The following is a 27,754-nucleotide window of genomic DNA, read 5'->3' on the forward strand; positions in this document are numbered from 1 at the left end:
GAGTATGTGCTAGTATCTGTATGAATATGTGAGGGTTTGTCTTACTGTATATGTGAGTTAATGGTTGTGTGAGTGACTCTAGATGAGTGAATAGGTGTGTGAGTAGCTCGGAGTGACTGTGTGAGGGTGGCAGTATGGGTGTATGAGTGGATATATCGGTGGCTGTATTAGTGAGTGAGTTGGTGTATGCGTGGCTGTATGGGTGACTGAGTGGATGTGTGTGTAAACATATGAGTCAGAGTGGGTGTGTAAGAACTGGTATGAGTGTCAATAGTTTTGAGAATGATAGTGTGGAAGTTGGAGTGGGTGAATGAAAGGTTAGATGGGGTGTGAGTGGGTGCATCAGATTCTGTGGATGTCGTCATCAGTGATGTCATTTGAGATGTCATCAGTGATGTCACTGACCTGGTCATGAGTGCTGTAATATTTGAGTTCATAAGCAGTGCATTGCGGGGGCACAGGTTAGTTAGCTCAGCTAACTATAACTGCAGACTTTCTCTGGTTTGTATGAGTCAAATATCAGCCCAACTCGAACGTCCCTGTATTCCTAACTATGGCACCCCCGTAACCTTTGTTTTTTTCAGTACATTTTTAAAGGTTTTTTAAATTCTAAATCCTCCCTATAATGTCCCTGTTACCTTTGGGTTTTTCAGTGATTTTCTAAGGTTTTTCAAGTTCTATTTCCCAACTATAACATCCATGAAACCTATGATTTTTTTATTGAATTTTTAACGTTTTTAAATTGTATTTTCTATATCAAATATTTCTCCAAGGGGTACTTCTATAGGCTTATATTTTCTTCAGTGGATTAATAAGTGTTGTTTTTTTCCTTTATATTTTTTTATATCTGATAGAGACATCTAGCCGCAGATTCCTTAACTTAGAATATCCTCAGGCGTCAGACTGGATCCGGAAAAAACTTTGCAGCAGCACCTCTGCGCGCCGGGGCATGGCGCGACACGACCCTGCCCTGGCGTCTACATATGTGACGTCAGCGAGGTCATATAAGTCCCGCCCGGCGTGCTGACATCAGTTTCCTTCTTTTCCGCGAACAACGAGGATCCAGAGTGAGCGGTTCCTTTGGCCTGTTTTCAGGCCCTTCATCGATGCTTAGCGTCTGGAACAGTGTGCAATGCCCTCAGGCTTTAAATCCTGTACTTCCTGTTCGCGGCAAATGTCTGCGACGGACCCGCATCATATTTGTATGTGGTGTCTCGGCGAGCACCATGACTCCACGGACTGCGACGCCTGCCAACAACTCAAACCGAAGTTCCAGTGAGAGCGCCGGATGAAGCTTCTTTCGGCACGGCTGTCCTGGTCGGAGTTGTCGCGTCTCCCGTCCTCTTCAACGAAGTCCCAACGTCGTTCGCCCTCTGGGGCCCATGGCCGTCGTTCACCACTTCTTGGTAAGTTGCGACGTATGTCGCCGAGGTCCTCGACCTCCACCACCTTCAGGGGCGCTGGTTCCCGGGACATTCCAGTCCCGCTCCCCAACAAATCGCCATAGCCCTATCCGCCCTATCCAGGTGCGGGGGCAACTCAAGCCCAAATGGTAGCCTATGCCACGGCCTTGCAGGCCTCGCGTGGGTCCTCTTCCGTTCCTCGGGGCCTCCGCTATCTGTGTGGTCCCCGACTCACTCACCGGGGGGTTCACCCCCAGCGTCGAATGATCTCTTGCCCTCCAGGGACGTTGGTGATGTGGTATCCTCAGGGCGCGGCTCGGCTTGGTCCCCTGTACGATCCCTAGAGCGTCGTCACGGTGCGGCCCGGCTGGGTCCCTCTCTGCGACCGCCTGCACCCCTGCCGCGCCACATAGTTCAACGGGGCTCCCTGTGACATCGCAATCGGTTTCTAGTGTCCAAAGCTTCGCTTTGTGCACGCCTCGACCTTCCGGACGAGCCAGGCCCGGTGCCGACCCGGCGCCGTAGACTCGTCACCCTGGCTCTGCCTCCGCTTCTTTCTCCGGAGTCAAAGCCTTCTGTGGTCGAGACCTCTAGGGCATCATCACGGTGCGGCCCTGCTGGGTCTCCCTCTGCGACCCCCCGCACCCCTGCCGCACCACATAGTCCTACGGGGCTCCCTGTGGTGTCGCAGGCAGTTGCTAGTGCCCAAAGCCTTGCTTTGTGCACGTATCGGCCTTCCGGACGGGTGGACGCCAGTCCGGAGCCGGCGCCGTAGACTCTTCTCTGCCTCCGCTTCTTTCTCCGGAGTCCGGGCCTTCTCTGGTCGAGACTGAGCCGGTGCGGCTCCGAAGGCTTCCCTCCCCAGATCCAGCTCCTTCTCCTTAATCTTCCTCGGAAGGGGAGCTGGTTGCCAGACATAGCCGCCTCGGCGCCAGACGGAGCAGATTCGGCGCCGAACGGAGCTGACTCGGTGCTGGATGGAGTCGGGTCGGTGCTGGGAGCGGTGCAGTCATTGTCGGCTGCAGTTGTTTTGGCACCGCATCGATGCAGGGTTGTTGATGAGTCTTCTCCGGAAGCGTTTGAAGAAAGCGTGGCGACAGACTCACCCCCGTCAACACCGGTGGTATTCTTGCCTGTGCCTCCTTTAGAATATGTAGAGCTGGCAGGATCCCCACCTCCTCAAGAGGATCTACAACTGACGGACTTCTCGACTCTTCAGGAGTCTCGTCAGGACCCCCATTCCTCAATGGAACATTGGTCGCACCCTCACTGTCTTGGGAGGGTTAGCCTACAGCCCTCACCTAATGATGAGCTACTGTCTCCTGGGACGACTACTGAGGCTGGTGCGGCCTTTCTGCGAGTGGTCTCCTTGGCCACTTGCATTCTGAACATGTAAACCCCTTTGGTTTCCCTCTCTGTGGACCCTTTACATGATGTCCTTCACCGTGGGTCAGGGAATGTGGAGCCGCTTATGCCCTTCGAAGCCTCTCTTTATGATGCCCTTTTGGGCAACTGGGTTCGGCCAGCTTCTGGTGACCCGGTGGCTCGTTAGGTCTTGCACCGCCACCATCCTGCTCCACATGATCCGGTCTGCTTATTTGTGCAGCCGGACGTGCAAGGGTTTGTTCTGCAAACGGCCTTCCCTCCCACGACGATGCTTCCTCCCTCCCTGGAGTCCAGGTGGCTTGAGTCATGGGGTCGGAACATCTTTGCCCCCACTAGTGCTGAACTACAGTCACTGATTACGGTGTGTGTCCTAGCTCGGGCTACTTCTACCCTCTGGGACTCTGCAGAGTCTTTGCTCTCTGCAGGCACTGAAGGCTCTCGTGTTAACCTCCTTCACCTTCTCCGGGACCGCCGTGACCTTGCTGAGTTTACCATTCGCTCCGCCTTGGGTACTGTTTATTCCTTAGGCCTGACTATGGCTGGTTTGGTCGCCTTGCGGCGCCATGCTTGGTTGCGGGATAGCGGCTTTCCGGAAAATATCCGAGAGACTAGTTGATTTGCCCTTTGATGGGGTTTTATTGTTTGATGCACACGCTGACTCGGCTATTCAGCGTCTTCTTGCGGGCTTTCGCCTCCCACCTTAGACCTGTGTTTCTCAGGCGTTTGTGCTGGAGTGGTATCCTTTCGTTCAGCATCCAATTGATGCGTTCTGTGTTTTTAGCTGGTGGTAAGCCTCAGGTCTTTCCTTTGTATGGTCAGGGGTGGTTACCCTTTCATTGGCATCCTTTGGGTGCATTATGCGTTTTTAACTGGCAATTAGCCGACACTGGCGATGTTCCACAGATTGTTCCTCGGACTGTGGCTTGTCCTGATGGGTGTTCCCCGTTGTTGGGGTGTGAATACTCCGTGTGGGGTACTTGTTTGCTATTATATAGCTAAGTTTGGGTCAACTAGATCTAGGAGAGTCCTTGGCCTCTATGCCTCCTCTGGTACTCTTGTCTGCTGATTGTACGGCACTCACTGTTGGGCCTTTGTGTCCTCATCTGTACTTCATAGATCCTCTTGCTTCCTTCTACTCCTTGGTAGCTTTTCAGAGTGTTTTCACGCTTGACGGCAGCTTCTGGCTGCCATTCATGTTCCGGATGTGTTCCTCTACGACTATGTTCCATGGTTGTGCATAGTTTATTTCTGTATACATGCAAGTTCCATAAGTACTCTTGTTCCTACCTCTCCCTTCTCTTCGAGGCGACGACGTAGGACCCGAAATCTCCATGTTTCAAGGAGCTATTCAGTCATGCATACGGCATTTCTGACAAAGCACTCTTTTGTGTTCCACTTACTGGAGTTTTTTCCAGTTCCAGGACAATCTATTTTCTGAACAGAGGTTACTTTTCTTCCATTCGGAGGGTGTGGTCTGCGATTCTGCATCTCTCCGCCTTAGTACTTTGGTGTCTCTGCTGCTCCTTCCTTCGGAGGTGCCTCCTTCTTGCAGTTCACCCTATTTGATTTTTATGTGATATCAGCAGGGTATACGGGATAACATTTCTACTGTCAGTCGTCCTGGGTCGACGCCCTGTGTATCTGTATTTCATGTGCTGGCTCTCATTTGGCCTTCCAGCTGCCTGGTTGAGCGGCCATGTGCTTATTTTAGATATGCCACCTTCTGGTTTCTGTGGCTGTTCACTCTGTGCATTCAATTAACGGGGTTCTTGTCCCCACCTGCAATTCTAGAAACATTGCTGGTCTCTACCTATTAGCCTTTGGTCCTTGGCCGTAGCCTCTCCGGCCTTCCTTCCGTGGGCTAGCCTGGTAGGTTCTGGTGCCTCTCTTCATGTTTCTTCTCGACATTTGGTCGGTGTTCACATTGTGCGCCATTACATTGAGAGGGGTCCTTCCTCCTCTCACTCGCTCTTTCTTTTGTTCTGGTATATGGCTGGTGCCGCTTGTATCTTTCATGCTTATACTGGTATGGTGTAGCACCATTCTGGCACTTTTGGGATGTCTTGCATTTGCTATTTGGGTTGCTGTCTGGCTGTTCCACCACGGCCTTCCCCATTGTCCGTGACTCAGTTGCCGTCTTACATGCTTGGCACTTCTGTTCTGTTGCAGACCCACCTCCCCTTTGGGGTATAACTGTGGTATCTATTCTAAATTAAGGAATCTGCGGCTAGATGTCTCTATCAAATGTACGAGTTACTTACCTTCGGTAACGGTGTATCTGGTAGAGACATTGTCTAGCCGCAGATTACTTAACGCCCACCCAGCCTCCCCGTTGTGCGAGGTCCTTGCCAAGTGGGGTTCTCCGCTGTCACCCCCCCTGCCCCGTTACAGTTGGCATTGGTATTTTCTTTCATGGGTGCTCACTTTGTTGCGTCCCTTTGAAATTTGCCATTATAGCACTGACTCCCCCTCAGGGGTTTCTGTCACAATAATACTGTTGCCTCCCTCTCACAGGTTTCTTATCTGTAAAATAAGATTCCTCTTCATTTTCTTCTTCTCCTGCTGTCTTTCCGCCTTCTCTGTTGGCTCAGGGTTCTGGGCTCCTCTACGGCAGTATTCTTTGGGGCTCTGTTCGCCTCTGTTTCTGACCTCTGTTACTACAGGGTTAGTACCAGACTTTTCATTCCTGTGGTGGACTGTTGTTTTCTCTGTGCTCCATTCTTGCTGGACGGCATGGTTCTGCATGGTACTGACAGTCTATTTGTGTCTGTTATGCTGCGTGGTACTAACCGTCTATTTCTGTTGAGATATTCTTTCCTTGTTGCACTTGGCTTGCGAAGTTCTTTCTCACAGCTTTTTCACCTGTATGTAGGTAGTGTCTAATTCTGTCATTGACGGTGGTGCCTTGCTCCATCCTCTTTGTTCATTCACAAATTTTCATACATCGCACACTGTTCCCATACTTTCACCGTTTTTTTTATTGGTGGCTCCACGTTGTGTCACGGAAAAGTTTCTCCGAAGAAAACTCATGTCAGCGCGCTGGGAGGGACTTATATTACCTCGCTGACGTCACGAACGTGGTGACGTCAGGGCGGGGTCATGTGGCGCCGTCTCCCGGTGCGCAGAGGTGCTGCTGCAAAGTTTTTTCCGGATCCAGTCTGACGCCTGGGGATATTCTAAGTTAAGAAATCTGCGGCTAGACAACATCTCTACCAGATACACCGTTACCGAAGGTAAGTAACTTGTACATTTGTGACGATATTGCGAAAACAAAAACAAGCAGACATTCAATGACCACCAACACATCTGAAAATATGTAAAGAAAATCCATACTGAACATTTCCCAACACATATTACTATATGTATACTTCTTTCAAAGCATGTTTAAAGTCATATTTTTATACTAAGTTTCTTTAAAAACCATCTTGCAGACCTCTTTTCCGTTTTTGCGGTTATTTGAGACATCTCAATGACGTTGTTAACTGCGCCAATCGCTCCTTTTCCATAAAGTGAAAACACATATCTGCACACACATTACAGTATTTTACACACTAGAGGTTCATTACTGTACAGTTCAAACTCATGTTTTTCTAGTGTATTTCTAGAGCAACCATCTCTAAAACCTATTTTCTGTTTTCGCATTGAGGCCGGAGATCGCGATGACGTTGCGAAAGCAGCAAGCAGGAATTCAATAGCCACAACCACATAAAAAAATGATGACTATATAATTAATTCTAACCATCACAGTAGATAACTCACTATATAAATAACTATAAAAACATTTACCAAATCTCAATATCTCTAATAACAATGCTAATTAATGATTCATTGATAATTTTTTTTATATTTTCACCAATATTCGCGACGATGCTGATGGTCGCGATGTCCCTACGACAGTACATGGGGGGACCGCGCTGGTGGTCGCGTCATCGTGAATATCGCACACGATTAAAGAAAATCTATTTTGGACACATAACTTGTCACTAACACCTCCATTTATCAACCATGAGGTCAGAGTATCTCCACCCTGCCCCTTATGTGGGCTTTCACACAGATTTCCAACCCTGGGAACCGTTCCCGATAGATAAAATAGCAGCCGCAACTTTCTATTCAGGTTGGGTCCAGCCAGTCAGAGCATTCCCGTTGGTGCATGCATCCGCGATTCATTGCTATAATTTTAAACTTCTATTTTGCAAAAACTACTTCATAGATTTACACCAAATAAGCAAAAGGCACTTCCTTGAACTGACATCTACCGCCCTGCCACATTTGGTGCAAGTCCGTTCAGCAGTTTGGGCTGTGGAGGTGGCTAAAGGTTCCTATGGAAATTAACATTACAAACACTGCCTTATTTCATGCCCCAAATTCTCGGTCCCCACTGCACAGATCACCCATAAACTTTCCATAACAATATTACCCTCTGTGACACTTTTTTACCAAAATTCCATGCATATTGGTCAAACGACCCAAAAGGTAAAGCCCAAAAAATGCTTTTCCTATAAAAACTAGGTCCTAACTATAACTACCTCCTGGAAACTGCCAATAGGTAATATATATCACATTCCCAAACACTTTCCAAAGAATTCCTTCCACCAAAGCAAACTCGAACACCTTAGGAAGACAGCACACAAATAGGTAGACAGATTTTTAAATATTTTATTGCATTTGCATTCTCCAAGCTAAAGTGCACATGCGTCAAAAGGAAAACAGATATATATATCAAGACAAGACATATGTGTGTGTATGTGTATTACCTACTGGCAGTCGCCAGCAGGTAGTTATAGTTAGAACCTAGTTTCCATAGGAAAATCATAACATTCTTTTCCCAATAACTTTGGCGCCGGTTGACAAATTTTCGCGAAATTTTCAAAAATGGTGGGGCGCTCCGCTCCTATCCTGAAAGTCTCGGGGTGATTCGTCAAGCGGGGGCGAGATAAAAGGGGGGTCCCAAAACGTGTTTACCCCATGCAATTTTTCATAGGAACCGTTAATCGCAGCTGCAGCCCAAACTGCTGAACGGAATTACACGAAATTTGGCAAAGAGGTAGCCCTTGGTTCACACTCGTGCCTTTTGGTTAAATGGTGTAAATCCGTTCAGTAGTTGCTGAGAAAATCAAAAGTAAAATCAGAGATATATCTGGGCGGAGCCTAACCACACATCTCATCGTGAGATCTGATTGGCTGTCAGCACTTCATCCAAGAAGTGTTGGCAGCCATCTTGGGGCCAATATACATGATAGCACCTCATTAAAAAGCATTGCAGTTAATAGAAGGTTTTAAGACTTTAGTTACATTATAAATCATTTGTTGATGGTACCATACTCATTTTAGGAATTGTGGTGTGTTCTAAAGTGATTTTACGATGTGAAAAAGCCTTCTGCTGGGATATCATGAATCATGTTTGAGAGAACTATTTTCTCATGCTATTCCCACAGAGGTTTGGAAGGTGATCTAGAAGCTAAACTGAGAGCATATTTTCTGTAAATTCACATTATCTTTCTCAGGCAAGTGAGAATGAAGTCTGAGTTTCTCGGTATAACATGTACATCCAACAAGGGCAGAGACTGTCAGTTGATTCCTTTGTGTTCTACTGCAGCTTCCCAGAGTGTTCTAAAGAACAACTAGAGCGCTAACAGTCCTACTTATGACAAACGTATGGCACACCTGAAGACATCTTGGTTGGAATAAAGTGGTAACTCTTAAAACATTTAATTTAAAAAGGAACAAAATGAGGGGGTTCATTTTGCCATAGAAAGTATGATTAGTGCTGCAGAAAGAAAAATTAGGGCACATTTTGAGTGACTTCTCAAATCCTCTTCTATTTCATTAAAAAATTGACATGCAGACTGAAACATGCACTTTCAATACCAGCAGCAGACTTCCCTGGTGAGCAGTAGCTTTACTACAGTCATCTAATGAGCAACTAGAGTGCTAACATTCCGAATTTATGGCAAACGTGTGACACATCTGAATGCCTTCTTGATGGAATCAAAGTAAAAAACTGAAGGTATTTCCTACTGAGGAGACTGTAGTAAATGAGGAAATTAGGAAACTTCATAACAAATAAGTCTCCCAAGATGGCCACCAGAGACAAAAGAGCCCAAATGTAGCACAAATATCACCCAGATGTAGCCCAAGTATAGCCCAATGACAGAATGTCCCAGAGTGTTCTAAAGAACAACTAGAGCGCTAGCAGTCTTACCTATGACAAAAGTATGGCACACCTGAAGCCATCTTGATTGGAATAAAGTGGTAACACTTAAAACATTTAATTTGCAAAGGAACAAAATGAAGGGGTTCATTTTGCCATAGAAATTATGATTAGTGCTGCAGAAAGAAAAATTAGGGCACATTTTGACTTCTCAAATCCTCTTCTATTTCATTAACAAGTTCTGACATGCAGACTGAAACATGCACTTTGAATACCAGCAGCAGACTTCCCTGGTGAGCAGTAGCTTTACTACAGTGATCTAATGTGCAACTAGAGCGCTAACATTCAGAATTTATGGCAAATGTGTGACACATCTGAATGCCTTTTTGATGGAATTAAAGTAAACAAGCATTGAAAATGCAATAGGTCTCGCCCTCGTTTAAGTTAAAGTATTTCTGTTTGTAATTAGGTGGCTGTTTAGCTTTGCTTGTATTATTGTTTTTCAAACTTTCATGTACATAACATGCAAATGTATGCATATATGTATATTTATGCATGCATTTATATTTGTATTTATATAGATATGCAGATTATATATATGTATATATATATACACACACACATATGTATATAAATGCATATGTGTAGAGGTGTGGAGGTAGAGGTGTAGAGGTGTGTTCAATCAATCAGTGTTCAGTCTGTGTCAGCTAGAGCAGCTCTGCTGACCTGGGTTCTCTGACTCTAAAGCAGCTCTGCTGACCTGGTCCCTTTGCTCTAGAGCAGCTCTGCTGACCTGGTCCCTTTGCTCTAGAGCAGCTCTGCTGACCTGGTTCTCTCCCTCTACAGCAGCTCTGCTGACCTGGTTCTCTCCCTCTACAGCAGCTCTGCTGACCTGGTGTCTCTGGCTCTAGAGCAGCTCTGCTGACCTTGTTCTCTGGCTCTAGAGCAGCTCTGCTGATCTGGTTCTCTCCCTCTAAAGCAGCTCTGCTGACCTGGTTCTCTGGCTCTACAACGGCTCTGCTGACCTGGTATCTCTGGCTCTACAGCAGCTCTGCTGACCTGGTTCTCTGCGCTCATGATGCACGCACCCGACTTCGCAAAAACATATTTAAAATTAATATACGTTTATTATAAGTACAAATATATTATTTTTATGAATATCTTAGATAATCTCTTGCCCTAATATGTATATTAAAGACGCATACATATCATTGTGGAACATAATTTTTTTTTGCGGGAGTCGCGCACCCAAGCATGTATATGACGTCACGCGGGACCCGCCACAGCGCAAGCATCTCGTACCGCAATGCGTATGTGTCGCGAATGCGCGGGAGCAGGAGTCGCAGACTGGTCGCATACCAATCGCGCACATCACGTAATATTAAATGTGTACAATGTAACTGAAAAACACGCGGCCGTCGCACACCGTACGCGGATCCTTCACAACTTTTCTAAAATGTCGTCTTGAATCCGCGCACCCACCGTGATGTGTATGCTTTGAGTGCGCGACTCCGAAAGAAAATAATATAAATAGATTAAAATGAAAACAAAAAAATGAATCAATATTTCAGTTTGAATGCTTTTTAAAAAAAATTTGGTGCAATTTTCTGAAAAATATATAGTTATTTAACCCCTTCTGTGCCCATGAAGAGCTGGACTCGTCATGGAGCAGAGTCGCGCTGTGCCCATGACGAGTCCAGCTCTTCATGAGGCATTCTCTGGGGACCAGAGGGATTCCCTTTCACTAAAAATAGCCTCGGGAGCTGGGGAAGAGTTTCCCCAGCTCCCGAGGCCCGGTGCTCGGCCACCACCTAGGGAAACCTACCAAACCCACACATTTCTGAAAACTAGACACCCGGGGGATTCCAGGGAGGTATGGCTTGCGTGGATCCCCCAACGTTTCCTTACCCAGAATGCCCTGCAAACCTTTAATTTACGTTTTTGGCCCTTGCCTGTCGCGTGTACTTGGGCCTCCCACACGAGTGAGGCACCGTTTTTATCGGGAGACCCGGGGGAACGCTGGGTGGTAGGAAATTTTTCAGCCCGGTGATGCCACAACTTTCCCACACAAAAATGTGTGAAAAAAGTGATTTTTTTCAGCTAAATTTGAGGTTTGCAGGGCATTCTGGGTAAGGAAACGTTGGGGGATCCACGCAAGCCATACCTCCCTGGAATCCTCCGGGTGTCTAGTTTTCAGAAATGTGTGGGTTTGGTAGGTTTCCCTAGGTGCCGGCAGAGCTAGGGTTCAAAAACTACAGCTAGGCACTTTGCCAAAAAAGGTTCATTTTTCACTGCGAAATTGAGGTGTGTCCACGATGCGTTTTGCGCCGTTTGCTGTCGTGGGCACTAGGCCGACCCACACAAGTGAGGTACCATTTGTTTTTCGGAGCACTTTGGGGAACACAGGGTGGGTGGAAATTTGTGGATCCACGCAGACTCCAGAACTTTCCACCAGAGAAATGTGGAGAAAATGTGTGTTTTTGGGCAATTTTTTAGGTTTACAAGGGATTCTGGGTAACAGAACCTGGTGGGAGGCAGTCAAGTCACCCCATCCTGGATTCCCCTGGGTGTCTAGTTTTCAAAAATGTATAGGTTTGCTAGGTTTCCCTAGGTGCCGGCAGAGCTATGGTTCAAAAACTACAGCTAGGCACTTTGCCAAAAAAGTGTAATTTTTCGCTACGAAATTGAGGTGTGTCCACGTTACGTTTTGCGCCGTTTCCAGCCGCGGCCACTAGGCTGACCCACACAAGTGAGGTACCATTTTTCATGGAAGACTTTGGGGAACGCGGGGCGGGTGGAAATTTGTGGATCCACGCAGATTCCAGAACTTTCCACCAGAGAAATATGGGAGAAAAGTGTTTTTTTTGCAATTTTTTAGGTTTGCAAGGGATTCTGGGTAACAGAGCCTGGTGGGAGGCAGTCAAGTCACCCCATCCTGGATTCCCCTGGGTGTCTAGTTTTCAAAACTGTATAGGTTTGATAGGTTTCCCTAGGTGCCGGCAGAGCTAGGGTTAAAAAACTACAGCTAGGCACTTTGCTAAAAAAGGGTAATTTTGCATTGTGAAAATGTGGTGTGTTCACGTTGGGTTTTGAGGCATTTCCTGTCATGGGCACTATGCCTACCCCTACAAGTGAGGTACCATTTTTATCGGGAGACTTAGGGTAATTCAGATTTGTAAAGGAACTGTTATTACCTATTGACTTTCGATACATTTCTGCCTTCCGAATGAAAGAAATTGTGTAAAAAAGAAGTCATTCTAAAAAATGACTGAATTCTCATGCTAGTATGAGTAATTTTCAATTTATCCTAAATTTAACTGTTAGTTTCTATAAAGAAACCTTGATGGATCTACACAAATGACCCCTTGCTGAATTCAGAATTTTGTCTACTTCTCTAAAATGTATAGCTTTCCAGGTTCCATTATTGCTTTTGTACCCATTTCTACCATTAACTGGAAGGAGCTTGAAAGCACAAAAAATAGCAAAAATAGGCTATGTCCCAGAAAAATGCCAAAACTAAGTAAAAAATGTTGGGTTTCTGACAAAAGTGTGGTATCTCCTAAAAGCTGGGAAAATGGTGATTTCAGCCCCACAAACCCTTTTTTGATAACATTTGCAGGGAAAAACCCAGATGCTTTCATTTGCAGCCAGTTTTCCCCATATTCCCAAAAAAAAAACTACATTTTGCTGTATTTTGGCGCCTATCTGTGACCCCTCCAGGGGAATCCACAACTGACTACCTTCAGAATCCCCATGATGTTGGAAGAAAAGGACGCAAATTTGGCGTGGATACCTTATGTGGTCAAAAAGTTACAGGGGCCTCAGCGCGCACTACCCCAAATAGCCAAAAAGGGCGTGGCACTGGAGGGGGGAAAGGCCTGGCAGCGAAGGGTTAATGAATAAAATATACAAAAAAAACTGTTTAAAAACTGTAGAAAATCAGTACAAAAAAATAGGTATAACTACTATCACACTAAAAAATTAGCATTTAAAAAAGCTTTGAAATTCACTGAAAAAACCATAGGTTTCAGAGACGTTATAGTTAGAAATTAGCATTTAAAAAACCTTAGTAATTCACAGAAAAAACCATAGGTTTCAGGGGTGTTCTAGTTAGCTGGTCATTTCACTCGTACAAAACTATAGAAATTCCACCATTATAGTTAATTCTGCTAACTATAACTGCAAGTACTCTTGAGTCTGTAATGAGGCATCAAAGATGTAAGTGACATCTGGCGACGTCAGTGTTGTGGCCCATTGTATCCACCGTGGATGCAAAGCTTCAGAATTTGGTACACTTGCTTTAGTCACTGCCTCTAAAGCAGGATATGGTGTTACAACCAGAATCTGTTTCCCATGCGACAGTGCGCGTTCCTTGAGGATCGCCATCTGCACAGCAGTCAGAACTTTTTCGGCCGTGGAAAAACGTAATTCAGCAGAGGTGTACAAGTGGGATTTGTACGCAATGGGGACTGTGTCGCCCTCATTAAACGTCAAATACGTAAACCCCACGGCGCCTGGTACTATTCTTATTACCAGGTTAGTGCGGTTATCACGTGTCAGCAAGTATTGTGAAGCAAGAAGGTCAGCCTGTAAAGACTGTAACATTGCAGAGTGTTCTAGCTGCCAGCTAGACTTCGAAAACGAAGGTTGTACCAAGGCGTAAAGCGGCTTGATACGCTGGGCATAATCAGGAATGTACGTACGGCCGAAATTCAGAAAACCCAGCAGAGATTGTAATTGCTTCAGTGTCGTAGGAGCACTTAAGAGTGCACACTTCTCCAGAAAGTGGGGGGGCTAACCCCTTACCTTCATTGTTGAGCTCGTAGCCCAAAAACAACACTGTATATTCTGCGATGTGTGACTTCGCAAAATTAAATTTGTAGCCATAGTCAGCAAAACTCACGATAATATTGTCGACACGAGACAGATGTGGCATAAGCTCATCATCCGTAAGATAGATATTGTCAACATAGGAGTATGCGTCGGGGTCTATTCTTTCTAAGAGAGAAACCACGCGAGCAGAAAAGACGCCAGGGCTATTTTTGTAACCCATGGCCAATCTTGTAAACTGTTTTTGGTTGCCGCCCGAAGTAAACGCCGTCCACTGGCTACTCAGTGTGGACAGGTTGTGGCTAAAAAAGCCATAGGAAATGTCAAGTGTCGTTTTAAACCTCTTACGCACGAGACTGTCGACCAAAGCCGAGCTATGTGTATTTTGTACCGCGCAGGTCCGGCAATGGGAGTTTAGGTGCCGGTAATCCAAAACTAAACGGTACGAGCCGTCAGGCTTCGTTACAGTGAATAAAGGGTTATTCATAGGGGACACACATGTTTCAATAACACCCTGATATTCCAATTGTTCAAGGATTGCCGCGACGTGGGGTCTCGCTTCACGACGCATAGGATATTGAGGTTGAGGCTGGGGCATAGACCGCAATGGAATCTCATGGCAGGGGGACAATCTGTCCCATCCCACCTGAGTACGATACACCGCCGGCGCAAGCGCCCACTCCCCAGCATACACTTCAGCTTGGTCCTTAGGCACTGTGTGCGCAAAGGACGGGAGGATTACTTCCTCCCCTCTAGGAGCCTCTAAAATGAAAGCTGGGGGCCAATCTGCCTCCGCTAGGAGGATATCATAGGTGGTTGTCAGATTATCCCAAAAAATCCCTTTTATTGTACGTTGTATGTCACCCTCAATTAATAAGACTATTTCATAAAGTCTGTCAGGGGGAGCCACTCTGGTGTCAGCTGTTTCAACAGTAACCGATATATCAGTTGCTGTCACCGCCAGAAATGGACGCAGAGCTTGACGGACTATGGTAATTTCCGCTGCGCTGTCCAGGAGCGTCAGCGCCCATGTCCGGTTCCGAACCTGTGTCCGCACTATCTGAGGCATACCTTGCCGTCAGAGCCGCCACTTTCTTCTTCTGAAACGGGGGTCTTTGTCGTGCAAATTCGTCCTGCTTGCCTTTACCCTCAGTCTGCCGGGGTTGGTCATGCTGTTGTGGAGCACCCCGACCTTTGCCACCGCCTCCGCCACCGGACTGTGTAGCCGATGTTTCCTGTGAAGAACGAGGAGAGCGCTGTTCAGAAACCTGAAATCTATCAGGAGACTTTATAGTAGCACGATCGCGCAGATCATAAGTGCGTTCACTACTTGACTGTACGGGAGAGGCAGGCCGAGAGCCCTGTTTCTGTTGCTGCTGCTTTCCCTGTTGTTTAAACCGCCAATTTTGTTTTGGAAAACTTGGTCGGTCGTCCTTACCAGGGGTTTCTGCCTTACCCTGCTGCTTGAGATCGGGATTCTTTATTACAGGTTTAACTCCTAAAGAGCTACGACCCAAATCCCGATATGCCTCTGCGATTATTTTCGCAAATTCCTGCGGGTTGTCCTCCTCAGCAACTCGCTTCAGTTCATTACGAACCTGGAAATGCAAAGCATCACCCTTAAGGTTTCCTATTATCATGGTAGCCACCAGGTCAAATTGACCGAGGAGCCGCATCCCTAACTCTATCGCAGACTCCGCACCATGGTTCTCTTGAACTCTTTTGATAACGGAGGGCAGCTGCAACATAGACGGAGTGCCAAAGCACTGCGTGTACGTCGCTGCAAAGACCTTGCCCCAATTTACACAATCATCTATGTGGGGGGACCAAGTCTTTAGGCAAACTAATGGTGAGGATCCTGTGTTTCTCCACAGGAGAAGTATTCGGGTAAACCGCTTCTATTTGGTCAAATTTTTCAGCAAGCCAAAAGGGGAAATCATCCCTATTTTGGGGGCGCTTGCCCATAACAGAATTAACCATAACAGGACTAATGACCACCGCGTGGTGATCAGTAGGCTGCCCCGCAACAGCAGGTGCCCCCGCCTGCACATTGCGCGACACGTACTGCACCAATGCCCTATATACCGTAATTAGGGCAGTGTGCAGTACACGCAACTCAGCCACCGTCACCGTGAGGTAACGGGGATGAGGCGTAAATCCGGCTAGTACCGGCCAAGTGGCCCCTGCAATTGATAAAGGGCCCATTCTTGGCGGTATAACCACATGGGGAAGGGCGCCATTAAACCAAATAAAATGCTGCCAAGCAGATATTGGTATTTCCTGTGTCCTATACGGCGTATAGTTCGCTGGCACGGCAGCGGCAGTGTAAGAATGAAAGGTGTCATCATCCCCCACCGCCGGAATCGTCACCCAAGAGTAGAACAACTCATAGGGATGAGCCGCATCGGCTCCCACCACAAAGATGACGTTCATACCAGTGTCCGGCACCCCATACTGCGTCAAATGACGTTTCAGAGTTACAACGGCTATGCGCCGCAATATCCACCGACATTAGGACAACACACACTTGAAACTATCAGTAGCACAAGGGTTCAATAACCTTTTTAATGATCAAGCTTGAAGGAACCTATATCAATAGACCTAGGTAGGTTTAAATCCGTCAGACTTGTTATCCGGAAACAAGAATGAGGGTGTTGTGGACAAACGCGAGCACTACTAAGGCGTTTCAACTCATAGACCAAACGTTAGGTGCGCCATGTTGCAGGGATTCTGCTTATACACAGAACTATGCGTAGAACCCCACGACCTCAGTGAGTTGTGGTGTACTAGAAACTCACCTCAGAACCCAGAACCCAGTATCCGGCTAGCATAAGTGTCCCATTCGTTATCCGAGATTTAGCTCGGCGGTCCCAATGAAAAGACAACCCAGAACAAGCGACTCAGTACATACTCAGGAATGGTGGGAATCGGAAATACCTGTTCGTATATTATTCTCACATCAGTCCACAACAAGAACAGAGACACGGTGAAAATAAAAAGAGTTTATTTTTATAGACCACGTGTCCTAAGATGCAGTACTTTGGCTAATACAAGCAGACAAATGATTAAAATCAAAACCATCAACATAGTTACAATTCCATAGAATATAAAAGGGGTAATCATGTTATAATGACAGTGGATACTACCACCTTCCCTTTACTAAGAAGCTAATATTATTATTAGACTATCAGAAGGTCTCTTAGGCTTGAATAGGGGACCCCATACCTCAAAGATCAGCTTAGTGAAATCACATCACAGGAGCATCAGGAGTCTTCTCGCAGGAAGGCTCGTCTTCGGTCTGAATAATAAACATGATGTCTGTGATATTAAAAGCACCAACTTTCAGGTATGTGCAGCTGCTCGTGTGTTATGACTAAATAGTGGGTCGATCAACCTAGAGTGGAAAACATGCATTGTCTAACAACTCAGACTGTTTGTCACATCGTGTGCAGACCAAGGTCGCTGCGCAGAGCTCGGGATGGTAACAACAGATTGCTCTCGTGTGAGGCAAAACTCGAGTCAGCAGTTTGTTTAAGCAATAACATGTGAACGCGGTGTCGTGTGCAAAAGCAGCAAGATGGCTTTCTAACTTCTAACTTGGTTATGCTAACTTAACAATGTATGTACGTATTAAGGGAGTCCTTACTACACCCACAATGGTCTTATTATATTGCCACAGCCTCTCTTGCCAGTCCTGTATTGTTGGTTTGTTGCCCCTGCCCCCCTTTCCACTGCCCTCCATAGTCTGTTGTACTGCCACTGCCCTTCCTGCCTGCCCAGTGTGGTCAAATTGTTGCATCTGCACTCTCCTACCTGCCTTCAATTTTCAGAGTCCGTGCCCCTGGCCTCTGCCTCTCAACAGTATCCCAATGAACAACTAGATTGCTAACATTCTATATTTATTACAAAAGTGTGGAATGCCTGACGTCATCTTGATGTAATCAAAACTGTAATGCCTAGAGCATTTCCTTTAGAAATTACATATATGAGAGGGTCTTATTTGCGTCAAAATTATGGTTAGTGCTCTAAAAAACTAAAATGAGGACATATTTTCTGAGTTTTCAAATAGCGACAAAGAACTTTGAAATTATTTGTAATCTTTATCTTTTTTTATCCAGTTGACCACTTGATTAAATGTTGCATCCAAGGGGAGAGGGTGTGGTGTTACTTCCAGAGCTGCAGACTTTGCAACTGGGGAACCAGGTTGGAGTTTCTGCTTCAGCTCAACATTCTGTGATTCTGGTCAAATCACTTAATCTCCCCATGTCTACAACCAAAATGAATTTGATCTTGTGTGATGTAACCAATGTTCATGTAAAGCACTCCAATACCTGACAAGTCTGCACTATATAATACACAAAAAATAAGTGTTTTGCACACTTCTGTCATTGGGCTACATGTGGGCTACATCTGGGTGATATTTGGGCTACATTTGGGCTCTTTTGTCTCTGGTAGCCATCTTGGGAGATTTATTTGTTATGAAGTTTCCTAATTTCCTCATTTACTGCAGTCTCCTCAGTAGGAAATACTTTCAGTTTTTTACTTTGATTCCATCAAGAAGGCATTCAGATGTGTCACACATTTTCCATAAATTCTGAATGTTAGCACTCTAGTTGCTCATTAGATCACTGTAGTAAAGCTACTGCTCACCAGGCAAGTCTGCTGCTGGTATTCAAAGTGCATGTTTCAGTCTGCATGTCAGAATGTTTTTATGAAATTAAAGAGGATTTCAGAAGTCAAAATGTGCCCTAGTTTTTCTTTCTGCAGCACTAATCATAATTTATATGGCAAAATGAGCCCCCTCATTTTGTTCCTTTTTAAATTAAATGTTTTAAGTATTACCACTTTATTCCAATCAAGATGGCTTCAGGTGTGCCATACTTTTGTCATAAATAAGACTGTTAGCGCTCTAGTTGTTCTTTAGGGCACTCTGGGAAGCTGCAGTAGAACACAAAGGAATCAAGTGACAGTCTCTGCCCTTGTTGGATGTACATGTTTTACTGAGAATGTCAGACTTCATTCTTACATGACTGAGAAAGATAATGTGAATTTACAGAAAATATGCTCTCAGTTTAGCTTATAGATCACCTTCCAAACCTCTGTGGGAAAAGTATGAGAAAATAGTTTTCTCTCAAACATGGTTCGTGATATCACAGCAGAAGGCTTTTTCACATGGTAAAATCACCTTAGAACACACCACAATTCCTAAAATGAGTATGGTACCATCAACAAATGATTTATAATGTAACTAAATTCTTAAAACCTTCTATTAACTGCAATGCTTTTTAATGAGGTGCTAACATGTATATTGGTCCCAAGATGGCTGCCAACACTTCTTGGATGAAGTGCTGACAGCCAATCAGATCTCACGATGAGATGTGTGGTTAGGCTCCACCCAGATATATATATGATTTTACTTTTGATTTTCTCAGGAACTACTGAACAGATTGACACCATATATGCAAAAGGCACATGCCTGACCTGAGGACTACCTCTTGGCCAAATTTCAAGTAATTCTGTTCAGCCGTTCGGGCTGTACCTTGGACTAAAGGTCCCTATGGAAAATTGCATGGGGAAAACGCGTTTTGGGACTCCCCTTTTTTCTCAGCCCCCGCTTGACGAATCCCCCCCGAGACTTTCAGGGTAGGAGCGGAGCGCCCCACCTATTTTGAAAATTTCGCGAGGATTCGTCAACCGGCGCCAAAGTTATTCCAAATAGAATGTTGCGGATTTCCTATGGAAACACGGTCCTAACTATAACTATCTACTGGCGACCGCCAGTAGATAATATATATCCATAACCCACGCCATGCAGTCTTATCAATGTCATTTCAAATATTGCTGGTGAAGTTATTTACCTTCGGGCATGAGCTATAGTAACTTGAACTATAACAGCTGAATTTCATTTTTTAAAATTTTATTTTTTTTGTTTAAAAATTTACTTTGTCATTTAAATTTTCACCTACACATAACTTTGCAGTTTTTTTCCAGTGAATTTCTATTTTTTTTAAGCGTAATATATTTTATTACTATACGTAAAGCTAGCCCTCAGTCGCGTACAGCCTGGCCTGGAGCCAGGCCCTTCGTCCACCCCTTGTGGTCAGCCAAACCCATGCCATGCATGTCCATCTGCCATGAACAGTGTGGAGTTATCTGCATGCAGGACCTCACCTGTAGCCAACCTCTGCGTCTGACACATTGGCACAGCCCCCCTCCCCAAGCCACTTACGGGCCCGGGGACCCTATTCTCCTGGCCCTTTTTGATTTTTTTTTTTTTTTTTTAAAGAGAGGGAACACACGGTTCCGCACTTCCCAAGTCACTTCAGGCCCTTGGGAACCCATCCCTTTTGGCGTTTGTTTAAATTAAGGGTAAAAGAGCTCACAGCCCCACTTCCCCAGTCAATAGTGACTCCAGGGAGCCCATCGTCTGAGGCCGCAATTAACTTAAAGGGGATGCTGCTTGCGGCCCCCCTCCCTGAGCCTTAATATGTCCCGGGGTCTAATTCCTTCCAAATCTAGGCAGTGCCACACAGCCACTTCCCCTAGCCCTTTGTTTCTCTCAGGACTTAATCCCGGTCTTTCTTTTAGGTGGGTGCCCTGGTGCCCTCCTGGGACACTCACCAAACCACAGGTTGGGTGTTGCAGGGGGATCCCCAGTGCCCTACGGCATTGTGCACGCCCAGTGTGAGCAGCTGTTTTTTTGGTTACTTCCGCGGGGCAGGATCAATGTGCAAGGCATGTCCTCAACCCCCTCCCCTCTCAGCCCCAGTTTATGGGATCACCCAGAAATGTTCCATACACAAACTATGGGAAAAAAAGTTTTTGGAAAGTTTTGCTGAGATTTGTCAAACAGCGCCAAAGTTATTAGGAAAACAAACAAGGCATTTCCTATCGAAATGCCGACCTGACCTTAACTACCCACTAGCAACCGCCAGTGGGTATTACTTTTGTGTGTGTGTATATGTGTGTACGTACACACACACTCACACACACTCCAACACTCCGTCCATCATCCCCTTTGGGTTTCCTATGTATACACACACACACACGTAGATATCTTCACTGAAAAAAGCAAAGGTTACATGGACATTAAAATTAAGTTCAGATTTTACACACATAAAACCATAGAAATTCTGCAGTTCTAGTTATCTCAAGTAACTATAACTCGTGCCCTAAGGTAACTATAACTTGGGCCTCCACCATGCACAATTTTGCCATCAGTAAATTTGCTGCAAATGTTTCAGTTATATTTTCAATTATGTCATAGAAGATGTCATGAGTGATGCAATATGTGGGGTACTTTAATTGCAATACTCTAGGACCTAGTGCTAATCATGTGGCTCCTGATCTATTGAAAAAACATATTTGGAGTGGCCTGTATCACGCAGTCTTGCACCATGGCATCTCCAAACATCTGTACTACAAAACAATGTTCACAAGGAACTCATTTGAAAATAGTCATCAATCGCATACAACATCAATAGTTGTGTTTGAATTAATCTCTCACAGGACTAACACGAAGTCAGTACTTAACACAGTAAGCCTACACACAACCAATCACAATTTACCAAGCCTCAGCCGAGGTCTTTTATTTAACACAAATTTTTGATCACATATAAAAACATATCATATATACATTACTCCTCTCTTTCTTACATTCGCAGTGCAAAGTGACCCCAGTGAAACCATAACCTCACAGACACAAATAAACAAAAAATAATAAAAGTGAAAAAGGTTATTGGAAAAAATAACAAGGACAGTTTGTAAATAATATATAATAATTCAGTCAGAGCTGTCTCTTATTTCGTTTGTCGACGGCGTTTCGACCCACTTCTAAATACCGGGTCTCATCAGTACTGTAAATATGGGGACTAGTGGAGGGAAGAAAAAGAGGGCGTGTATAACTAAATTGGAATCAAGGTACTGGTATATACAGTTAAAATCTTAGAATGTATTGTGAATAGTTACTTAACGGCTTACCTAGTTTATGGCATACATAAGTCCATTTCGGATCCAGTATGCAAAATAAAATTATTGTGTCCAAACCTGTAGGTAATGAACATACACGTATTTTGTTTATTTGTGTCTGTGAGGTTATGGTTTCACTGGGGTCACTTTGCACTGCGAATGTAAGAAAGAGAGGAGTAATGTATATATGATATGTTTTTATATGTGATCAAAAATGTGTGTTAAATAAAAGACCTCGGCTGAGGCTTGGTAAATTGTGATTGGTTGTGTGTAGGCTTACTGTGTTAAGTACTGACTTCGTGTTAGTCCTGTGAGAGATTAATTCAAACACAACTATTGATGTTGTATGCGATTGATGACTATTTTCAAATGAGTTCCTTGTGAACATTGTTTTGTAGTACAGTGTACTTACCCGGTTCGCAGGGACATAAGGGTTGCTCTTGTGACTTTGAATATATCTCCAAACATCTGGCAGAAAAACTCCACATGGTACTCCATTCCTTCAGCAGTGTGCAGAAACCACTTTTGGAATTCAAATAGGATCTAAACACTGCTGCTATAAATATGCCTCCTAGGATAATGCCCACATCTAAGAGTTTGGAAAAGTCTCTTACCCCCTTTTCTTTTTATCTACTCTGCATTTTCTTTTCTACCTTTCGCTGTGCAATCCTCTGTAAATGGAAGTTGTACTTATGCGTACTCTGAAAACTGGCGATCGTTCGAAGAATACTCCCTGTTTTACAAAACGATGTGTAACTCCCTGATGTTCTTGTAGAGCGCTTTGATGTCCTTACTCTGAGATATATATATGTGTGTGTGTGTGTATATATATATATATTTCTTCAAAGTTTCCCCCGGACTGAGACCGCACTCCAACATCAGGTAGGTACAACCTTTTATTTTACAGCATGCAGCTTCCAATCCCCTGGTACTGCCCTCGGCCTGACGCGTTTCGAAGCGTTTAGCTTCTCCTCAGAGGCCCGCATCAGCAGTCCATTTAATCACCATACCGCCATCCCCTGCGTCTTTAACGGATTTCTTGGCTTCCGGTGTGCCATCCTATTAGATCGTTCCTTTTCTCAAATGTACGCTGGGATTTGTGGTCTTTGGTTTTTCAATAATTACCCTCCAGTGGGTTTGACTGCTGATACGCCATTCAGGACACAATTAATCACCCTCCATTAGGTTTCAGGATTGAACGTTGCATGCCGGCAATGATAACCTGCTGTGCATATCAGGAACGTGAAGGGTTCACTCCTGCAAGTCCGCTGCTTTTGCGGTGGTGCGTCGTCTCATGCGGCTGGGACTGCCGCTACGAATTTCTTCAAAGTTTCCCCCGGACTGAGACCGCACTCCAACATCAGGTAGGTACAACCTTTTATTTTACAGCATGCAGCTTCCAATCCCCTGGTACTGCCCTCGGCCTGACGCGTTTCGAAGCGTTTAGCTTCTCCTCAGAGGCCCGCATCAGCAGTCCATTTAATCACCATACCGCCATCCCCTGCGTCTTTAACGGATTTCTTGGCTTCCGGTGTGCCATCCTATTAGATCGTTCCTTTTCTCAAATGTACGCTGGGATTTGTGGTCTTTGGTTTTTCAATAATTACCCTCCAGTGGGTTTGACTGCTGATACGCCATTCAGGACACAATTAATCACCCTCCATTAGGTTTCAGGATTGAACGTTGCATGCCGGCAATGATAACCTGCTGTGCATATCAGGAACGTGAAGGGTTCACTCCTGCAAGTCCGCTGCTTTTGCGGTGGTGCGTCGTCTCATGCGGCTGGGACTGCCGCTACGAATTTCTTCAAAGTTTCCCCCGGACTGAGACCGCACTCCAACATCAGGTAGGTACAACCTTTTATTTTACAGCATGCAGCTTCCAATCCCCTGGTACTGCCCTCGGCCTGACGCGTTTCGAAGCGTTTAGCTTCTCCTCAGAGGCCCGCATCAGCAGTCCATTTAATCACCATACCGCCATCCCCTGCGTCTTTAACGGATTTCTTGGCTTCCGGTGTGCCATCCTATTAGATCGTTCCTTTTCTCAAATGTACGCTGGGATTTGTGGTCTTTGGTTTTTCAATAATTACCCTCCAGTGGGTTTGACGGCTGATACGCCCTTCAGGACACAATTAATCACCCTCCATTAGGTTTCAGGATTGAACGTTGCATGCCGGCAATGATAACCTGCTGTGCATATCAGGAACGTGAAGGGTTCACTCCTGCAAGTCCGCTGCTTTTGCGGTGGTGCGTCGTCTCATGCGGCTGGGACTGCCGCTACGAATTTCTTCAAAGTTTCCCCCGGACTGAGACCGCACTCCAACATCAGGTAGGTACAACCTTTTATTTTACAGCATGCAGCTTCCAATCCCCTGGTACTGCCCTCGGCCTGACGCGTTTCGAAGCGTTTAGCTTCTCCTCAGAGGCCCGCATCAGCAGTCCATTTAATCACCATACCGCCATCCCCTGCGTCTTTAACGGATTTCTTGGCTTCCGGTGTGCCATCCTATTAGATCGTTCCTTTTCTCAAATGTACGCTGGGATTTGTGGTCTTTGGTTTTTCAATAATTACCCTCCAGTGGGTTTGACTGCTGATACGCCATTCAGGACACAATTAATCACCCTCCATTAGGTTTCAGGATTGAACGTTGCATGCCGGCAATGATAACCTGCTGTGCATATCAGGAACGTGAAGGGTTCACTCCTGCAAGTCCGCTGCTTTTGCGGTGGTGCGTCGTCTCATGCGGCTGGGACTGCCGCTACGAATTTCTTCAAAGTTTCCCCCGGACTGAGACCGCACTCCAACATCAGGTAGGTACAACCTTTTATTTTACAGCATGCAGCTTCCAATCCCCTGGTACTGCCCTCGGCCTGACGCGTTTCGAAGCGTTTAGCTTCTCCTCAGAGGCCCGCATCTGAGGAGAAGCTAAACGCTTCGAAACGCGTCAGGCCGAGGGCAGTACCAGGGGATTGGAAGCTGCATGCTGTAAAATAAAAGGTTGTACCTACCTGATGTTGGAGTGCGGTCTCAGTCCGGGGGAAACTTTGAAGAAATTCGTAGCGGCAGTCCCAGCCGCATGAGACGACGCACCACCGCAAAAGCAGCGGACTTGCAGGAGTGAACCCTTCACGTTCCTGATATGCACAGCAGGTCATCATTGCCGGCATGCAACGTTCAATCCTGAAACCTAATGGAGGGTGATTAATTGTGTCCTGAATGGCGTATCAGCAGTCAAACCCACTGGAGGGTAATTATTGAAAAACCAAAGACCACAAATCCCAGCGTACATTTGTGAAAAGGAACGATCCAATAGGATGGCACACCGGAAGCCAAGAAATCCGTTAAAGACGCAGGGGATGGCGGTATGGTGATTAAACGGACTGCTGATGCGGGCCTCTGAGGAGAAGCTAAACGCTTCGAAACGCGTCAGGCCGAGGGCAGTACCAGGGGATTGGAAGCTGCATGCTGTAAAATAAAAGGTTGTACCTACCTGATGTTGGAGTGCGGTCTCAGTCCGGGGGAAACTTTGAAGAAATATATATATATATATATATATATATCTATATATTTAAAAATAACTCGACTAAAGGGTTGCTTCGATTGCACTCCTTCTGCTTTTTTCTAATGGACTTGGAGGGGGGTTCTGCCACTCAGTCTACACTTTTCGACTTCTTCTGATTCTGTACTGTGTGGATACTGTTGACCCAGTGCACCTCATGGTGTGCTAGCTTGGGGGGTATTCAAAAAAGACTGCCCAGCCAAGTCTTTGGAGTGACCCTCTGCCCTGTCTCTCTCCTTCTAATCTCCCATCTCATGAGTTTAATTTGCCTTTTGCTTCTGAAAGATTTCATTAAAAAGTAGTAGAAACCGGAGTTGCAGTACACCGTTGAAAGTGCATCGTGCAACATCGCTAGGGAAAAAACATTGGCGTTTATAATGGCAATAACTCCCATTCCAATGAATACAAGCCCGATTGCATTTCCGATGCAATAGGTCTCGCATTTGTTAAAGTTAGAGCTGTTGGCGGTGAAAATTACGTTTTTTACTTTTTTATACCATTAGCAATAGTGCTGTGCAAATATAATAACTCCACTACAAATAAAAAAGTTTAAAAAAAATTATTTTCAACTACAACAGCTTTAACTTTAACTAATGCGAGACAGATTACATTGCAAATGCTTGTTTCGGTTTTGTTGCAATAGTCCTGCCAAATGCTTGTCGCCTCACATTCTTTCTATTTGTCTTTGTTCTGCTGATGAAACTGCAACTCATTTACGGGTCTTACTGTCATTGACAAACGTGACACATTTGGCCAAAGGTTTTTACTCTAGCATTGTTCAAAGCTTTGGTTAACGTCAGAATTTCTAGTTTACCAAAACTGTCCCTGGACTTTCTGTGCACCATATTCTTCTCTCACACTCGCCACACATCAGTAGAATTGCATGTGGCCAACAAAATGCCCTTAAGCTGCTATGTAATTTTAGCAGCTTAGTTTTCAGCCTAAACCCTTGAAACAGCTTCATGTGCTTACCAGGCAAAAATGGGCGTGCACCTGGCGCCACTCTTACTAAACTGCACTAACGAATCCACTATAGTATAATAATGAGACTGTGTCCGCAAAGGTATAGTGACTATACCTTTGCGGACACAGTCTCATTAATATCTGGCCCCAGCAGCACGGCTTGCGCTCCCCAAGAAACCGCAGCACCCTGCACCTTCCAAGACTGATTTGCACTCTTGCCTTAGAGCTAGATTTAAAAAATAAAAAAAAACAGCGTCTGTCAGCACTTGAAATGGGTTTATTTTACCTAAGCACACTAACACCACAAGGTCATCAGGAAATTCCTCTGACCACCTTTTAAATGGAATCCCACGACATCGCTGACATGGGTCACTCAGCAGGCAAGCCAGTCTTCCAAGAGAACTCGTAACTTCTTGATATTCTAGTTCACTCAGTCATTTTCAGAAGACCATTCCTCTCTGTTGATGTCAATTTGCCATACGATTTGTTATGTTTAGGTGTACCGTGGTTCCTTAAAGGGCTGCATGCTAAGTCTGCCTTGGGGCTACTTTAGTATGTCAGTCGCCACATGTTTTCAATACTAAAAATACTAAATACTAAAAATAATAAAATGTATATACAGTGTCTTTCAATCAGTCCTCTCTTCCATTGTGGTTCACATATTGCATCTGCCCACCATGGCACACAGTAAGGGAAAATAGATCAGCCCACTTCTGCCATAAGTTCTTTTCACTGTGAGTGGGATTTTACTTGTGAACATCCACATAAAACTAGTCACTTAACTCCAAGGCTGGTCGGGTTATCTATGGTTTCACTTCTGGTTTCATTTTTTGTTCTTTTCATGTAATGTTGTGATGGGTCATTTTAACTTTTCTTTTTTGCAATCACATGCATACCACCTTTTGAATGCAGCATTTTACCTTTTTGAAAAAAACAAAAAACTTTTGATGCGTTTTTCATTTCTTTACATGAAATTGCAGGCTTTCCAAGGCCACAATTATTGACTTTCTCAATGCTGCTTTAATTTGAGAAGTCAAGCAGAAAGACTGATAGGCTCTCTCTGAAAGTCTCCTTAATTTCTATTGCCTGCTATTGTGTCTCTAGTAATGAGAATTATTGTTATGTAATCAATAAAGCACCACTTAAAATGTACTAATCCAATCCTAACCCTTTATGTCAACTGCTGCAAAGCCACTTCGCTTCCATTCAGTGTTTGTCCCGACTCTTCCGCAGCACCAGAATAGTTTCAGCCCACCTGGGCTATGCCAAGCTTCCAGTGACCGATTTGGCTGCTGTCTAATCTCTCACTGCTAATTAGGTGTGCTACAAATCCTCACTCCCATTCTTTGCACTATGTTGTAGGTCCAGCTCGCTGGAACAAGTTTACAGGCGGCTGCTCAGTCCTTAAATGTACAGGTAAGGATTGTTTTCCCGCCCTCATCTTTCAGTCCACTCCATCCCATTCCATGTGGCCTGGTACCAGGCTGTAACTTG

At 45.2% G+C, this 27,754-nt stretch overlaps 1 protein-coding gene across 8 annotated transcripts in view; it reads left to right on the forward strand.

The window, feature by feature from the left end:
* The window catches only part of POU2F1 (POU class 2 homeobox 1), a 668,152-nt gene that overhangs the window by 313,462 nt on the left and 326,936 nt on the right, over positions 1 to 27,754 (forward strand). Inside the window, exon 6 of one of the 8 annotated variants that reach the window (XM_085621114.1) lies at positions 27,623 to 27,676. The exons of the other annotated variants lie outside the window; for them this stretch is intronic. Coding sequence (XP_085477240.1) covers positions 27,623 to 27,676 — 54 coding nt within the window. The remainder of the gene's footprint in view (positions 1 to 27,622; positions 27,677 to 27,754) is intronic. 8 annotated transcript variants of the gene reach the window in all.

Source organism: Triturus cristatus, chromosome 8 (genome assembly GCF_964204655.1).
Source record: "Triturus cristatus chromosome 8, aTriCri1.1, whole genome shotgun sequence".
Classification (NCBI taxonomy): Eukaryota; Metazoa; Chordata; class Amphibia; order Caudata; family Salamandridae; genus Triturus; species Triturus cristatus.